At 41.2% G+C, this 18,864-nt stretch overlaps 1 protein-coding gene across 3 annotated transcripts in view; it reads right to left on the reverse strand.

Annotated features, from left to right (window-relative positions):
* The window catches only part of PUS7L (pseudouridine synthase 7 like), a 27,618-nt gene extending 23,990 nt beyond the window's left edge, over positions 1-3,628 (reverse strand). For 2 of the 3 annotated variants that reach the window (XM_082850392.1, XM_082850390.1), the window contains exon 1: positions 913-1,928. In XM_082850392.1, coding sequence (XP_082706518.1) covers positions 913-1,825 — 913 coding nt within the window. In that variant the 5' untranslated portion in view covers positions 1,826-1,928. Of the gene's footprint in view, positions 1-912; positions 1,929-3,504 lie in introns of those variants that run through there. The other variant, XM_082850391.1, reaches the window with a different exon arrangement.
* Between the last annotated feature and the right edge of the window lie 15,236 nt (positions 3,629-18,864).

The following is an 18,864-nucleotide window of genomic DNA, read 5'->3' on the forward strand; positions in this document are numbered from 1 at the left end:
GAGAATCTCTTCTCTAGAAGACTGACAGCCAAAGGAAGTAAGTTTGCAGGTTCCCTACCTTGGGCAGTTAAGTCCAGCTGTTTTAGATTACAAGGTATTCTCTTCACTTCCCCAAGCACAGCAAACATATTCTACTTCTCTCCAAATACTTAATTTTAATTAAGATAACTCTCAAAATATGAAATCAAGATTCATCCCCACAACACTTACTTCAACACAAAGTAACTGCTTCAACTTTATACATTTGTGACTACGTTAACTATAAGTATCTGTGTTAAAGACACTTTCATCAATAAGGTTAGTTTTTTTTTTTTTTTGCGGTACACGGGCCTCTCACTGTTGTGGCCTCTCCCGTTGCGGAGCACAGGCTCCGGACGCGCAGGCTCAGCGGCCATGACTCGAGGGCCCAGCCGCTCCGCGGCATGTGGGATCTTCCCGGACCGGGTCACGAACCTGTGTCCCCTGCATCGGCAGGCTGACTCTCAACCACTGGGCCACCAGGGAAGCCCCAATAAGGTTAATTTTTACAACCAGTGTATTTTGAAAGACTTTCCCTTCCATTAAAAAACAGGACCCGGGTTTCCCTGGTGGCACAGTGGTTGAGAGTCCGACTGCCGATGCAGGGGATGCGGGTTCGTGTCCCGGTCCGGGAGGATCCCACATGCCGCGGAGCAGCTGGGCCCGTGGGCCATGGCCGCTGGGCCTGCGCGTCCGGAGCCTGTGCTCCGCAACGGGAGAGGCCGCAGCAGTGAGAGGCCTGCGTATCGCAAAAAAAAAAAAAAACAAAACAGGACCCATATATTGTTTCCAGTATCTCTCTGGACAAGGCTATTTAATTCATTTGAAATTATTCAGCTTTCACGCAACTTTAACTAATTTATCTAAGAAAATAATAATGATGTATTAAATTACCTGTGTATATAACTTTTCTTTCCTGGCATTCATGAAGAGATCTTTTCCTGGGCTTGTGTGCCTTTTCCCGAAATCTTACTGTTATCACTGCCTTTGGATTATCAGCAGCATAATTCAGTTCAGGAAAAGATTTGGTTTCCACAAGATTTCCAAACTTTTTGTTGATAAAATGGTGGACAGCCTTTCGGTGATCTTTGTTTATATCAGGTTTAAAGGTAAATTTGGAATTTTCTTTCTTTGCATCCAAATATTTAAAAAAGTCAAATGCTTCTTCTTCAGATACCAAGTGACAGAGTTCTTTATACTCAAGATTTGGTTTTACAACAATTTCACTGTTTTTTCCTACAGTTATTAAAAAAGGAAATTTCTGCCTAATAGCACTATGCAAAATAGCCCTCTGGTTTTTGTCAAGGATTCTGCCTAATGAGAATTCAGAAGATGGTCCAATTAGTTCAGTTTTAGAATTCCACTTCTCTTTTACATCACAGGAAAACTGATTCAGTAATTCATTAGTTTTTTCATCTAACAAGGATCCTAACACATCAATGTTTTCTTCTTCACCTTTGGAAGTTCCATCTTCAATAGTATCTTCCTTTTCTGAACCAGGCTCATAATTTTGGTCATCACCAGAGCACCCAGCCAAAGTACTGACTTCTTGATTGCTTCTCTCTTCAAAGGATAAATTTTGAGGATCTAGGTTTGTTTTTTTAGCCAAAGTATTTGGCCCAGGTAGTATTTTATTAACCTTGTGAATAGGTTCATCACTGGCTTTATTAACTAACTGTCCCTGTTCATCAATCTCAATAACAACAAAGTCACTTGGTGAGCTTTTTATGGTGCCATGAAATCCCACGTGATCTGTAATGAAACACAGAGAACTAAACCTGATTCTAAAATCTGTATCCTCTTCCATTCTCAAATAACAATGCCTATAAAAGAAACAAAGAGGTGGTCAACTACCAGAAAGAAAAATTCTGGATAACAAAAAAAGAAATAGGTTTGAAAGATTTATTTAATTCTCCTTCTCCCTCTCCCTTCCAATCCTGAGTCCCCTTAAAAGACATTACTAATCTAATTTATTTCTATATATCATGTGTATTTTGACTCTCTTATACCGAGATATCTGGTGATTTGCACCTTGACTCTTCACCCACTCCAGGCTTCCATCTATTAAAATTCCAGGATTAAAATGGGTTAAGTTTCAAGTTCACTTTTAAAATACCATCTGTAGGCTTACAAAGAAGAGACTAGAACATACGCCTGTTTACAATGATTTGTCTGAACTCCATCCCTGAAAACTAAAATTTCCAGCTAATTCCAGAGAATCTGTAGCTAGATATTTATATATGAAGAGATAGGGATGGAAGAAGGGATCAGGAGAAGACAGGAAGAAATAGTCCAAATTGATAGATAAATGAAGTTCTAAAACCAACTTGCAATGTGATTAGGTTTCTAGGTAGGCTTAAATTAACCCTAGACCTTAAATCTTCTTGAAAGCCAGATACAAACTTTTACAGATACAAATTTTGGGGCTGACCCAGAGAAAAATTCCAACCATTTCTCTCTGGCATTAGAGAGAAAAAAACCTTTACAAACCTTCTTGAAGCCAACTTCACTCATTCTTCACACAACCCATGGCTACCAGATGGAGATTCAGGAAAAATAAAATGCTCAGGGGACCAGTACTACTCCGTTCTTTGTGTTAACCACACTCTCTAGGAAATTCATCATCTGGACCTTCACCCCATTTCTACAGTGTATTCTACTAATCTGAACCAATTTAGAAAACCACCTCCACACCATCCTTTCTAATATGTCATGTAGAAAGCACAGCAAATTCTCTATATCCTAAATTCCTAGGGAATATATAGGATATATTTATTTTCCCTCATTCCTTTATTTCCTGCACAGTCTCCCCAGTTTCTTGCCCTAATGAAACCTGGCTATTTTCCCCAAGCTGCTTCTTCTGTAGCCCTCTCATGTGAAGGCTATTTTTCCTTTCATACCCACCTTGGGATCTGGAGGTTGTAAATATTTTCTGTGTTTGCCACTGCTACTTCCAAACCATTTCTTCCTCCTCTACCTCCCCAAATCCCATTTCCTTTGAAGTTCATGCCATCAGGCTATACTATTTGCTGCCATACTCTCTCTGGTCCCATGACAATTCTTCTTCATTCACTGATGACTTTAATACCAGGCTTAAAATCTACTATCCAGCATGACCTCCATGACCATCCATATGGATCATCCATTTAACATCACAGTCCCTCAGTTCCTCAATCTCAACGTCACACCACTTCCACTTCATCTCGGTCATAGCTTTGACTTTCTCATCACCAAAAGTTGCATCACCTTTAAGCATCCGGCTCTCTGATTATTCCTGCTGTCCTTTTGTCACCTCTACTTTAGGACTTTCATTCCAGAAATTCTTATACACTGTGAAGGTCTCTAATCTCTGCTTCTATTACTAGTCCACTATAGTCTGCTCTCCACAGAGTAGCCAGAATGATGATGTAAAAGGTAAATTAAATCATATCACAACCCCTTTTTAAACCCTCTAATCACATTTATAATAAAATCCAAATTACTTACCCTGGCTTCCGAAGACTTCTAAGATCCTGGACTCTGTCTATTCTCCAAATTTATCTTGTACCTTTTTCCCATTATCCACTATACTCCAGCTTCACTGGCCTTCTTCAGTTCCTTTGTGCCAACCGTTCCTGTTGATTAAATCAGTACTTCCTCAATAACATCCTCAAAGAGGTCTTCCTTGACCAATAATCCAGAGGAACCAGCAAGCCATTATTTTTCACAAAATCCTATTTAATTTTCTGCATAGCATTTCTAATAATTTTCTTCACTATTTATTGTATACCTCCCCCAACTAGAATGTTTGCTCCATGAGAACAAGAAACTTGTCAGCCTTATTCACTGATTATCTCACAATTAGAACAGTGTCAAGCACATAGTAGGCACATAATCAATACTGACTGTTGAATAAACGAAACAGCTAGTACAAATAAAGAGCTGTAAGAGTGAAAAGGAAGAAAGAAAAAATCACTTTTGTCTAGAATAATCAGTAAAGGCATACGCAAGAAGTGGCCAAGTCTTCAAAACAGTTCAGGAGGCAGAAATGAGTCAAAGACCTATCATAAGTGCTGCACAAACAACATATGCAATGTGTTAGAGAAAACTGAAGAGCCCAGATACAGAGCAGTAGGAGAAAGTGTTTTCTAGTACAGTTCTGGAAAATACAGCTGGATTAGTGCCGAACAAGGTAAGATACTGAACACCTTGTCAGGGACTTAGAATCCACTGAGTGGTCAATGGATGGCCACTGGAGGTGTTTGAATAGGAAAATGACACAATCCAAAAAGATGTTTTAGTAAGACGACTGATAGCACTGCACAGGATGAATCTGATGAAGAGTTTGAAGAGTTGGAAAGCAATGAGACGTGATCAGAAGCTCAGCTGCTGGATTGGTCTTGGAAAGAAAAATGACCTACTCTTTACCCAGTAAAAGGAAGAAGATATGAAGACATTCTAAGCTAGTGGCATAGGTAGAACAACCTGAGGAGAATACAATGATGAGGGAATTATTACAACCAAGCATCTCAGTAAGAGTGGAACCGTGCTGAAAGGCCGCCAAGGAACCCACGTGGAGTTAAGCACACACGTGCAGTGTTCCCAGGCAACAGATGCGTTGAAGAGCTTGCGGGGCAGAAAGGGGGTAGTCTGGCTGACCCGAAGCTGGGGAAGTGCTGGCTAAGGGCAGAGTCTGGGAAGGTGTTAAAAAAAAGGCCAGTAGCGCCTCCAGTTCCTTCCACTGCCGTTGCTCCGCCTAACTCACTCCTACTTCCTACTTCTGCCACCAACCAGCAGGATTAACGTCCCCTGCTGCGTAGCCTTCAGGCGCATTGAAAAGTACCCCGGATACAGCCAGCAGCTCCACCGGCTTCTTCTCCTCCCCCAGCCCCGCCTACCCCAAGGCGCGATACTAGCTCAGGTCGCCCTCCTCTTGGGGACAAAGGGGCAGGGTCCCAATGCCTATCTTGTCATCGACCCATACACAAGCCCCACTTGGCGCAAGAAACTCAACCCGGCCTACCTCATGTCCAGCTGAAGGCATTCCTCTGCACTACGCTGTGCGCATGACCGGAAGCCTTAAAATAGCCTCCGACACGGACTATTTAAAGGGCCAGGCTCCCACTTAAAGAAGAGCCTTAAAAGAGGCCCAGAATTTCTCACGCTGTGGAGTCGCCTAGAGGCACAAACAGGAAGAGGGCGGGACGGGGGTGGGGCCTGGGCGGGCCTGGGCGGGGCCTGACGGGTTGAGCCTGCCCCAGCCGTCCCTAGGGCCCGGGTTCCTCGACCGCTGGCTCAGCCCCGCGGCGCCCCGCCCGCCCCCCACTCCTCGCGCCTGGGCAGGTAAGGGATTCCGGCCGTGCGCGCCACCTTCTCCGCGAGGTGTCCGAGGTCCGCGTCCCGGCCTCGGCCCCTCTGCCCCAGGGTTGTGGAGGGACGGTTCGGAAGGAAAATCGCCTATCTTCAGCCCAAGTGAGAAAAGGTAGAGAGGAAGTAGGTTGCGTGGGCAGCAATTGCTCCAGGATGAAGACGTGGGTGGGTCCCTGGGGATCAGAAAGTTAGTGGTACCTGTGGAGGACCGTGGGGCGAGAAGAGACGTCACCTGGTGGCTCGGCCAGACCGCGCCTGGAATTTCTCAACTCCCGGGCGGTGTGTTCCGAGAACCCGTTTACGAAATGAAATATCTTTTCCTGAGAACCAGGAAGTAAGACCAGCACCGGCGGAGATGCTCGCCGCGTGGAAAGCATTCCGAAGCCCCCCCAAGATTCTCTGTCAGGCTTCCAGGAATTTGGAAAGTGGAGTGGGGTTGTCAGTATCTTATCAGATAGGAAAAGTGTACAGACAGCCTGGAAACAAGAGAGGGAACGAAGGGATGAAAAGCAGACCTCAGAAAGCATTTTAGCCATTTAGAATGGGAACAAATGGCTCTCTTAGTGCCTCAAAAACGTGTCTGCCCAAGGAGCTCTAAGCGGAGAATATTAAGAATTGCCCTTTCCCTTTCTGGGGGTAATCCTTGAAGAGATATGTCAGAAAGTTCAGATTTCCTTAATTCTGTTTGCACACTAAACATTCATTTGAAGTTTGCTTCCGACCTGTCCAAACAGAGCTCCTGAGCTTCCAGGCTAAACTCGCTCCTGCCACAGGCTTCTCCATCTCAGTAAAGGTGCCATCTTCTCACCCTTCACATCAGCACACAGGATCCTGTGTACTTTACCTCAGAAAATATCCATCATCCTAGGACTTCTACCTTCTTTGCTACCTCTCCGATCCAAGCCTCCAGCACCTCCACCTGGATTATTGATGTACTGAACTAATTGGTCTCTTCCTGCTTCTCTGCCCTTACTTTAATATCCTTTATTCTCAGCAGCAGTGGCCGGTGTCCTTTTAAGACATGAGTAGAGAGTGTGTCTCTCCTCTTCTCAAAACCTCCACTGTCTTTTCATCTCCCTCAGAAGATAAAGTCAATCCAAAGGCTATGAGGGCCCGAGGAGACCTGGCCCCATTACCTCTCTCATCTATTCTACTTTCCTGCCTCCTCTTCTCCAGTCTTACTGTCTCCTTGCTGTTTTTCAGTGGACCCACTCCAGACCCTTGCATTTACGATTTCTTTTGCCCAGAAACCTTTCCCACAGATATCCCAGTGGCTAGCTTTCTCATTCCTTCAAACCTTTAATCAAATGGCACCTTCTTATTGAGGGCTACTTTGACTACCCTATTTAAAATTAAAACCCTTTCTCAGTTTATTTTTTTCCATTCCACTTGGCACCATCTAATACACTATAAAGCAAATGCTTATTACCTGTCTTTCTCTATTAGAATATAAGCTCCATGAATTCAGTTTTTTTTTTTCTTACTTAACTTATGCTTTATCTCCAGGGACCTGGATCAATATCCAGCACAAAATAGAGACTCAGTAAATATTTGATGAATGTATAATATTTTGGCTTTAAAAAAATATATCCAAGATGTTTAAATACTTACCATTGAGATAAATCAATGTTTGAGAATGGTATGTGATGTTTAATTTATGGAATACCAGCACATATCCTATTTAAGGAGGGCAGCCCTATATAATTTATTAGGTCTGGAAGGTATCATGAGCTTTTGTTCTTAATGATGATATTGAGTTGTCCAAAAATATCTAGAATATTTTGCTTAAGAAAGCATGCGTAGATGACGTATTTTAGGAAGGTTATAAGCATTTTAAAAATACTATGCTTGATAAAATAACACTCACCATGGAAAGCTTAGCTATGTTCTCAGACCTATTAGTTCCATTCTTTCAGTTGTCCTTCGCTGCTATTCTGAAAATTGAGCTTAAATACAATTCTGCACATTTCTTTTTTTTTTTAATGTGACATAAGAATAACTTCTGCCATACAATAGTCATTGCTACATTTTCTTTGATGACTTATTATTGATAGAATTAGGCGTTTGTTAATTTAAAATCTATACAGCAACTCTTAGGTAAGACCATCTCTGTTTTTCAGATGAAGAAACCAAAGTCCAGAGAAACTGAGTTATTGACCCTGGTCACAGTTGGCTTGTGGAAGAGCTACATTAGAACCCAGGCCCAGGCAACCTCAAAGTCCATCTTCCATCCACCCCTCTACACTCTCTTCCTCTGATCAGACAGTTAGTGAAGCACAACCTTAAAACCTTATTAATGCATTTCATATGAATTTTTTGAATTTCTATTTTGAACTGTACTTTGAGAATGTGCATGCAGGTGGGAAGGCACTGGGTTCCACAAGCAGATACTCATTTTAGTATTATTTCTCAATGATCACCTTACCTCGTATTCTTGGCTGAGTTGTCTAGTGTAAAAATATGAATGGATTTTCTTTACCATGAGAATTAATGGTATGAGAAAATAGTCATGAATATATTTATTTATTTGTAAGCAATATATCCTGTTCCACTTCTATTAATCCTAAATGTACTAAAGTAAAATCTTGAATACTTTGAAAGAGGTGACACTTTTTAATTTTTTTCTGCACATATCATTTATTTTCATTACAGAAAATGCAGAAAAGTAAATGAAAACAAAACCACCATAAAAATCACCATCAAGAGATAACCACGGTTAATATTTTGGTGTATGTTCTTCCAAATATGTGTTGGTGGTGATAGATGGATGTATGTTTTAAGTAACATTTTAAATTTTGAAGTTTAGAACCTCCAGACTTTAATATAAGGAGGAGTTGTTAGAAGGCCTTCCTTTTCTGGCATCCCTACGCTATCACCTTTGTTAGAAATCTGGATGCAGGAGAGTTACAGAATTTATCCCTCTTCTTCAGATAGATTGCTCTTATTCTCAATTCTTTGTATTTTAGCTCTAGCTTTTAGGATTACTAAGCAGTTCTACCTTTACTAGTTTGTCAATCACATTGTACTTCTTAACAATGGAGAGAAATATAAGTAAATAAGAAAAAGTAGTGTGAATGTAGCAACTGTAAAATCTATAGGCAGATGTGATTTCTTAATTTAAAAAATCAGCCTTCTGGCATTCAGCACAAATATTCTGAGTAGCTGCTAAAGCTGAATTTGGTTGGGTCCCTGCCCAGGAGAGCACACCATCTAGGAGAGAAGGCAGACCAATAAATAATAAAATATGGTAATTGTTATAATAGAAGAATAGCCAGGTGACAGTTTGGAGCAAAAGAGATGACTGTCAGGAAAAGCCAGTAGTGCCTTTTGTGTTGAGCTCGAAGGAATAGTAGGCATTTACCAGGTGGCCCTCAAGGTGCTTGAGCGATTCTTAACCTAGCCCTGGATGACCTCACCTCCTGCTTCACAGAGAAAATAACATTGTATAGGAATTCTCCCTCTTGCTTCAAATATATCTGTATCCAAACCTCTGCTTCCCTCCTGTTAGCTTCAGAAGAAGAGGTTTTCTTCTCTTCAGGGTTGACCCCTTCACCTCTGTTTACTCTCCATTTCATATCTTCAACCAAGTTTTGTCTTAAACCTTAAACCAGCAGTTCCCAGAGGGTGGTTGGGGTCTCTGAGTCTCTTTCAAGAGGTTCGTAAGGTCGAAAGCACGTATGGGTAAAAGATTCATTCAGAGTGCTATGGATTTTAATGTGACAAAGTTCGTTGATATGGTTTCAGATTCCACACTGCAGCTAACTTTCAGGAAATTGTCACTTATCAAGTTTTAGTATAGCGTCAAAGAAAAATACTACTTTGTGAAATGGCTGTTAAAATAGTGCTCCCTTTCCAACTGTATGTCTGTGTGAACCTGGACTTTCTTCATATACATTAACCCAAATGATATATTGCCGCAGACTGAATGCAGAAGTAGATATTAGAATCCAGCTGTCTTCTATTAAGCTAAAAATTAAAGAGATTTGCAAAACTATAAAAAAATTTCACTCATATTTTGGGGGGAAATATAGTTTTTATTAAAATATATTATGTATGCTAACATGTAGTACATTTATTATTATTTAAAATGAATTAATGAATAAGTAATTTTTCAATTTCTCAGTGTCAGTTTCTAACATGGTAAATATTGGCAATATAACCAACATAAACAAAAGCTCTTTGGAGTCCACAGCAATTTTTAAGCATGTAAAGGGTACATAGTTTGAGAGCTGCTCCTTTTCTTTCCTTTTTTTTTTCTTTCTTTCATCCTTTCTTCCTTTCTCCTTCCCTTCATAGCCAGGCTTCCTGGAAAATGCATTTCTACCATGCACTCATTGCTCCACTAAAACAGTTCTTAAGTCACCCAAAGGCCTTCTGGTTACCCATCAGTATTTTTTCGACCTCTCTGGGTCTTTTATACCAACCTATGGCTAATTCTAGAAATCTCTGGTATTCTACTGCCCTGGTTCTCTACTTACCTCCATGACGCATCAGTACTTTTAAAAGTTTCTTTTTTTCCTTCGTTCCTTCACATTCTATATATTCCTAATAGGCAGGCTTATATTTCTTGTTGTTTCAACCAACTATTCACGTATGAATATATGAGTATTCCTGAACCTGTCTCCTAAGCTCCAGACCATATATTGAGCTACTTAGTGCCAACTCCCCTAGGTGGTGTCAGAGGTAGATATTTCACATTTAACATGACCAGGACTGAACACATTATTTCCTCTATCATCTACATAATTACCCAAGCTGCAAAAGCCAGGAATCAGCTTCTTTGTTTCCCTCAGCCTCCTTTCCCTCTAATATCCTGAAATTACTTTGATTTGGCCTCCTACACCTTTGGAGGTTTTTCTTCCCCATTACCCAACTGTATACTTCTTTCTTCAGGCCTTCATTTCCAGATTATTGCAAAATTTTCAAACTGTTCTCTTTGCCTTAATATACATTCCTTCAGTGTTTCATCCAGAGGAATCCACTTAACCACATAAGATCACATACCACGTTTCCTTAAAATCCTGCATTGGCTCCCCTGTAACTTTTAGTATAAAGTTTAAACCCCTTGTCATAGAATATGAGGCACATGATGACTTGGTCCTGCCTACCTCTCCAATCTCATCTTTTAATGACATGCGTCCTGTGGTCCAGCCCTAACAAACTACTTGCCTAACCCATGCTCTCCCATGCTACTCCTGCTGCCTGGAATTTCCTTTTGGGTTTATCCCCATTGCTTTTCACTCATCCTTCCAACCTCTCACCCCCCAAATCTGTCTTGGCATACCTCCTTCAGACTGCCTCCCTTGGTGCTCCTTCTCTGGACCCCATTAACACTCTGCTCACCCTTCTTGTAACATTTATTCTCATTGTAATTGTTAGCACCCCCTGCTAGACTGAGAAGCTTGAAAACAAAGATTTTTCTCTTCTCTGTAGCTCCCAGCACTTAGCACAAAGCCTGACATATATGTTTATTGAGTTTATGAATGAATGAAAGGACTGGTCTTTCTAGAAAAGAGACATGAACAATGCATTGAGTTAGAGAAACAGGGACATATGGCATGAATTTTGGAGTCAGATATGGTTCAAGACCTAGCTCTTTCACTTACGACCTTTGTGAAATAGAGATGATAAAACGGCCTTAGTCACTGTGAGGATTAAGTGAAATATATAAACCACCTAGCATGGTCCTGGGCAAGAAATTCATTCATTCCTAACCCTTAACAACACCAATATCTACAAAGCGCTAGTAATTAGTTACATATTAGTGAATAAAATGAGCATAGACCCTGAATTCATGGAGCTTGTAGTCTAATGGGGTAGACCATTAGTAAACAACTAAACAAATAAATATATGATTACAAATACATTGTGCAGTGATGAAAGGTAATTAAGTTGAGAGTAGATGGACCTACCTAGCTGTGGTCAAAGAAGGCCAAAGAGAAGAGAATGCTAATACAAGAGGCACAAGACACAGGGAGACTTTTTGCTTCTTACTCTTCTGTAACGTCTGAATTTCATACCACATGAATATATTCTTTATTCCAAAAATTAATTATATTACACTTTAAAAATAAAGATATGTAGGGGAGCAGGAGAGTAATTGACAGAAGAATATCTAAATCTATTTGTTTTGATTAATTAGAAGGAAAGGTGACCACCCGCTGAGAATGAGGGAGATGGAGATCAAATAAAACCACGTGGACAGAGCTAAAGGTGTGAAATAGTCACCAGGGAGGATGAGCAAAGACAAGTGAAAGGACTAACAGCAGTGTTGAAGGCCCGATGGAACAGGGTCCCCTAAATTTGTACTTATACCAGTCTGCTCAGTTACCTGGTTCTCCACAGCTGTATTCAGCAGTGCTGGTGTACAAGTAAAACTGTGAGATTTATCCCTGGCTACAGCTCTCCAGGGTGGAGTAGCAGAAGAAAAGGGGGACTGAGGAAATAAAAGTTCTGTCTAGAGAGTAGTTAGGTGGTAAACCACAGGGTTTGCCTTAGTAGGGAATGAATTGTCATCAGGCAGATCTGATGGATTCAGAAATCGTGGCTGCACCAAGGAAGAACATGTTATGTAAAAAGTCAGTGGATAGACCATATCTTTTAATGCTGTACAAATTATTTCAAGACATTTGTTTTTACTTCCACCGAAGAGTGTTGTATAAATGTTTTTTTTTTTTTTTTTAATCTTTTTTTCTGTGACTATACTTATTGTTTCAACCTGCCCTTTTTTTTTTTTTTTTTTTAACATCTTTATTGGAGGATAATTGCTTTACAATGGTATGTTAGTTTCAGCTTCACAACAAAATGAATCAGTTATATATATACATATATTCCCATATCTCTTCCCGCTTGCGTCTCCCTCCCTCCCACCCTCCCTATCCCACCCCTCCAGGCGGTCACAAAGCACCGAGCTGATCTCCCTGTGCTGTGCGGCTGCTTCCCACTAGCTATCTACCTTACGTTTGGTAGTGTATATATGTCCATGCCTCTTTATCGCTTTGTCACCGTTTACCCTTCCCCCTCCCCATAGCCTCAAGTCCATTCTCTAGTAAGTCTGTGTCTTTATTCCTGTTTCACCCCTAGGTTTTTCATGACATTTTTTTTTTTAAATTCCATATATATGTGTTAGCATACGGTATTTGTCTCTCTCTTTCTGACTTACTTCACTCTGTATGACAGACTCTAGGTCTATCCACCTCATTACAAATAGCTCAATTTCGTCTCTTTTTATGGCTGAGTAATATTCCATTGTATATATGTGCCACATCTTCTTTATCCATTCATCCGATGATGGACACTTAGGTTGTTTCCATCTCTGGGCTATTGTAAATAGAGCTGCAATGAACATTTTGGTACATGACTCTTTTTGAATTATGGTTTTCTCAGGGTATATGCCCAGTAGTGGGATTGCTGGGTCATATGGTAGTTCTATTTGTAGCTTTTTAAGGAACCTCCATACTGTTCTCCACAGTGGCTGTATCAATTTACATTCCCACCAACAGTGTAAGAGGGTTCCCTTTTCTCCACACCCTCTCCAGCATTTATTGTTTCTAGATTTTTTGATGATGGCCATTCTGACTGGTGTGAGATGATATCTCATTGTAGTTTTGATTTGCATTTCTCTCATGATTAGTGATGTTGAGCATTCTTTCATGTGTTTGTTGGCACTCTGTATATCTTCTTTGGAGAAATGTCTATTTAGGTCTTCTGCCCATTTTTGGATTGGGTTGTTTGTTTTTTTGTTATTAAGCTGCATGAGCTGCTTATAAATTTTGGAGATCAATCCTTTGTCAGTTGCTTCATTTGCAAATATTTTCTCCCATTCTGAGGGTTGTCTTTTGGTCTTCTTTATGGTTTCCTTTGCTGCGCAAAAGCTTTTAAGTTTCATTAGGTCCCATTTGTTTACTCTTGTTTTTATTTCCATTTCTCTAGGAGGTGGGTCAAAAAGGACCTTGCTGTGATTTATGTCATAGAGTGTTCTGCCTATGTTTTCCTCTAAGAGTTTGATAGTTTCTGGCCTTACATTTAGGTCTTTAATCCATTTTGAGCTTATTTTTGTGTACGGTGTTAGGGAGTGATCTAATTTCATACTTTTACATGTAGCTGTCCAGTTTTCCCAGCACCACTTATTGAATAGGCTGTCCTTTCTCCACTGTACATTTCTGCCTCCTTTGTCAAAGATAAGGTGACCATATGTGCGTGGGTTTATCTCTGGGCTTTCTATCCTGTTCCATTGATCTATCTTTCTGTTTTTGTGCCAGTACCATACCGTCTTGATAACTGTAGCTTTGTAGTATAGTCTGAAGTCTGGGAGCCTGATTCCTCCAGTTCCTTCTTTCGTTCTCAAGATTGCTTTGGCTATTCGGGGTCTTTTGTGTTTCCATACAAATTGCAAAATTTTTTGTTCTAGTTCTGTGAAAAATGCCAGTGGTAGTTTGATAGGGATTGCATTGAATCTATAGATTGCTTTCGGTAGTAGAGTCATTTTCACAATGTTGATTCTTCCGATCCAAGAACATGGTATATCTCTCCATCTATTTGTATCATCTTTAATTTCTTTCATCAGTGTCTTATAGTTTTCTGCATACAGATCTTTTGTCTCCTTAGGTAGGTTTATTCCTAGATATTTTATTCTTTTTGTTGCAATGGTAAATGGGAGTGTTTTCTTGATTTCACTTTCAGATTTTTCATCATTAGTATATAGGAATGCCAGAGATTTCTGTGCATTAATTTTGTATCCTGCCACTTTACCAAATTCATTGATTAGCTCTAGTAGTTTTCTGGTAGCATCTTTAGGGTTCTCTATGTATAGGATCATGTCATCTGCAAACAGTGACAGCTTTACTTCTTCTTTTCCGATTTGGATTCCTTTTATTTCCTTTTCTTCTCTGATTGCTGTGGCTAAAACTTCCAAAACTATGTTGAATAATAGTGGTGAGAGTGGGCAACCTTGTCTTGTTCCTGATCTTAGTGGAAATGCTTTCAGTTTTTCACCATTGAGGATGATGTTTGCTGTGGGCTTGTCATATATGGCCTTTATTATGTTGAGGAAAGTTCCCTCTATGCCTACTTTCTGCAGGGTTTTTATCATAAATGGGTGTTGAATTTTGTCAAAAGCTTTCTCTGCATCTATTGAGATGATCATATGGTTTTTCTCCTTCAATTTGTTAATATGGTTTATCACATTGATAGATTTGCGTATATTGAAGAATCCTTGCATTCCTGGAATAAACCCCACTTGATCATGGTGTATGATCTTTTTAATGTGCTGTTGGATTCTGTTTGCTAGTATTTTGTTGAGGATTTTTGCATCTATGTTCATCAGTGATATTGGCCTGTAGTTTTCTTTCTTTGTGACATCCTTGTCTGGTTTTGGTATCAAGGTGATGGTGGCCTCGTAGAAGGAGTTTGGGAGTGTTCCTCCCTCTGCTATATTTTGGAAGAGTTTGAGAAGGATAGGTGTTAGCTCTTCTCTAAATGTTTGATAGAATTCGCCTGTGAAGCCATCTGGTCCTGGGCTTTTCTTTGTTGGAAGATTTTTAATCACAGTTTCAATTTCAGTGCTTGTGATTGGTCTGTTCATATTTTCTATTTCTTCCTGATTCAGTCTTGGCAGGTTGTGCCTTTCTAAGAATTTGTCCATTTCTTCCAGATTGTCCATTTTATTGGCATAGAGTTGCTTGTAGTAATCTCTCATGATCTCTTTTATTTCTGCAGTGTCAGTTGTTACCTCTCCTTTTTCATTTCTAATTCTATTGATTTGGGTCTTCTCCCTTTTTTTCTTGATGAGTCTGGCTAGTGGTTTATCTATTTTGTTTATCTTCTCAAAGAACCAGCTTTTAGTTTTATTGATCTTTGCTATTGTTTCCTTCATTTCTTTTTCATTTATTTCTGATCTGATTTTTATGATTTCTTTCCTTCTGCTAGCTTTGGGGTTTTTTTGTTCTTCTTTCTCTAATTGCTTGAGGTGCAAGGTTAGGTTGTTTATTCGAGATGCTTCCTGCTTCTTAAGGTGGGCTTGTATTGCTATAAACTTCCCCCTTAGAACTGCTTTTGCTGCATCCCACAGGTTTTGGGTCGTTGTGTCTCCATTGTCATTTGTTTCTAGGTATTTTTTGATTTCCTCTTTGATTTCTTCAGTGATATCTTCATTATTAAGTAGTGTATTGTTTAGCCTCCATGTGTTTGTATTTTTTACAGATCTTTTCCTGTAATTGATATCTAGTCTCATGGCATTGTGGTCAGAAAAGATACTTGATACAATTTCAATTTTCTTAAATTTACCAAGGCTTGATTTGTGACCCAAGATATGATCTGTCCTGGAGAATGTTCCATGAGCACTTGAGAAAAATGTGTATTCTGTTGTTTTTGGATGGAATGTCCTATAAATATCAATTAACTCCATCTCGTTTAATGTATCATTTAAAGCTTGTGTTTCCTTATTTATTTTCATTTTGGATGATCTGTCCATTGGTGAAAGTGGGGTGTTAAAGTCCCCTACTATGAATGTGTTACTGTCGATTTCCCTTTTATGGTTGTCAGTATTTGCCTTATGTATTGAGGTGCACCTATGTTGGGTGCATAAATATTTACAATTGTTATATCTTCCTCTTGGATTGATCCCTTGATCATTATGTAGTGTCCTTCTTTGTCTCTTCTAATAGTCTTTGTTTTAAAGTCTATTTTGTCTGATATGAGAATTGCTACTCCAGCTTTCTTTTGGTTTCCACTTGCATGAAATACCTTTTTCCATCCCCTTACTTTCAGTCTGTATGTGTCTCTAGGTCTGAAGTGGGTCTCTTGTAGACAGCAAATATATGGGTCTTGTTTTTGTATCCATTCAGCCAATCTGTGTCTTTTGGTGGGAGCATTTAGTCCATTTACATTTAAGGTAATTATCGATATGTGTGTTTCTATTCCCATTTTCTTCATTGTTTTGGGTTTGTTATTGTAGGTCCTTTCCTTCTTTTGTGTTTCTTGCCTAGAGAAGTTCCTTTAGCAGTTGTTGTAGAGCTGGTTTGGTGGTGCTGAACTCTCTCAGCTTTTGCTTGTCTGTAAAGGTTTTAATTTCTCCATCAAATCTGAATGAGATCCTTGCTGGGTAGAGTAATCTTGGTTGCAGGTTTTTCTCCTTCAACACTTTCAATATGTCCTGCCACTCCCTTCTGGCTTGCAGAGTTTCTGCTGAAAGATCAGCTGTTAACCTTATGGGGATTCCCTTGTGTGTTATTTGTTGTTTTTCCCTTGCTGCTTTTAATATGTTTTCTTTGTATTTAATTTTTGACAGTTTGATTAATATGTGTCTTGGCGTATTTCTCCTTGGATTTATCCTGTATGGGACTCTCTGTGCTTCCTGGACTTGATTAACTATTTCCTTTCCCATATTAGGGAAGTTTTCAACTATAATCTCTTCAAATATTTTCTCAGTCCCTTTCTTTTTCTCTTCTTCTTCTGGAACCCCTATAATTCGAATGTTGGTGCGTTTAATGTTGTCCCAGAGGTCTCTGAGACTGTCCTCAGTTCTTTTCATTCTTTTTTCTTTATTCTGCTCTGCAGTAGTTATTTCCACTATTTTATCTTCCAGGTCACTTATCCGTTCTTCTGCCTCAGTTATTCTGCTATTGATCCCATCTAGAGTACTTTTAATTTCATTTATTGTGTTGTTCATCGTTGCTTGTTTCATCTTTAGTTCTTCTAGGTCCTTGTTAACTGATTCTTGCAATTTGTCCATTCTATTGTCCATTCTATCTCCAAGATTTCGGATCAACCTTACTATCATTATTCTGAATTCTTTTTCAGGTAGACTGCCTATTTCCTCTTCATTTGTTAGGTCTGGTGGGTTTTTATCTTGCTCCTTCATCTGCTGTGTGTTTTTCTGTCTTTTCATTTTGCTTATCTTACTGTGTTTGGGGTCTCCTTTTTTTTTTTTTTGCAGGCTGAAGGTTCGTAGTTCCTGTTGTTTTTTGAGTCTGTCTCCAGTGGCTAAGGTTGGTTCAGTGGGTTGTGTAGGCTTCCTGGTGGAGGGTACTAGTGCCTGTGTTCTGGTGTATGAGGCTGGATCTTGTCTTTCTGGTGGGCAGGTCCACGTCTGGTGGTGTGTTTTGGGGTGTCTGTAGACTTATTATGATTTTGGGCAGCCTCTCTGCTAATGGGTGGGGTTGTGTTCCTGTCTTGCTAGTTGTTTGGCATAGGATGTCCAGCACTGTAGCTTGCTGGTCGTTGAGTGAAGCTGGGTGCTGGCGTTGAGATGGAGATCTCTCGGAGATTTTTGCTGTTTGATATTATGTGCAGCTGGGAGGCCTCTTGTGGACCAGTGTCCTGAAGTTGGCTCTCCCACCTCAGAGGCACAGCACTGAGTCCTGGCTGCAGCACCAAGAGCCTTTCATCCACAGGGCTCCTTAATTTGGGATGATTCGTTGTCTATTCAGGTATTCCACAGATGCAGGGTATATCAAGTTGATTGTGGAGCTTTAATCCGCTGCTTCTGAGGCTGCTGGAAGAGATTTCCCTTTCTCTTCTTTGTTCTCACAGCTCCCAGGGGCTCAGCTTTGGATTTGGCCCCGCCTGTGCGTGTAGGTCGCCGGAGGGCGTCTGTTCTTTGCTCAGACAGGACGGGGTTAAAGGAGCCGCTGATTCGGAGGCTCTGGCTCACCCAGGCCGGGGGGTAGGGAGGGTCACAGAGTGCAGGGCGGGCCTGCAGCGGCAGAGGCCGGCGTGACGCTGCAGCCTGAGGCGCGCCGTGCGCTCTCCTGGGGGAGCCGTCCCCGGATCCCGGGACCCCGGCAGCGGCGGGCTGCACAGGCTCCCCGGAAGGGCGTGTGGCTAGTGACCTGCGCTCGCACACAGGCCTCCTGGCGGCGGCAGCAGCGGCCTTAGCGTCCCATGTCCGTCTCTGGGCTCCGCACTCCTAGCCGCGGCTCGCGCCCGTCTCCGGAGCTCTCCCAAGCAGCGTTCCCAATCCCCCCTCCTCGTGCACCAGGAAACAAAGAGGGACGTAAAAGTCTCTTGCCTCTTCGGCAGGTCCAGACCCCTCCCCAGACTCTCTCCCGGCCAGCCGCGGCGCACCAACGCCCTGCAGGCTGTGTTCACGCCGCCAACCTCAGTCCTCTCCCGGTGCTCCGACAAAAGCCGGAGCCTCAGCTCCCAGTCCCGCCCGCCCCGGCGGGCGAGCAGACAAGCCTCTCGGCTGGTGAGTGCCGGTCGGCCCGATCCTCTGCGCCGGAATCTCTCCGCTTTGCCCTCCGCACCCCTGTTGCTGTGCTCTCCTCCGCGGCTCCCAAGCTCCCCCACTCCGCCTCCCGAAGTCTCCACCCGCGAAGGGGCTCCCAGTGTGCGGACACCCCTCCTCCTTCACAGCTCTCTCCCCTGTATAAATGTTTAATAGTAAATAAATACGGACTGAGAAAAATATTTTAAATTGAAAACTTTTTTCTTAATAGATTTGATTCCTGAATATGTTTACATAAATTTTTCTGAAAAAGTAAACTTTTTGCTCCC

Source organism: Leucopleurus acutus, assembly GCF_964270905.1.
Source record: "Leucopleurus acutus genome assembly, chromosome: 11".
NCBI classification, from domain to species: Eukaryota; Metazoa; Chordata; class Mammalia; order Artiodactyla; family Delphinidae; genus Leucopleurus; species Leucopleurus acutus.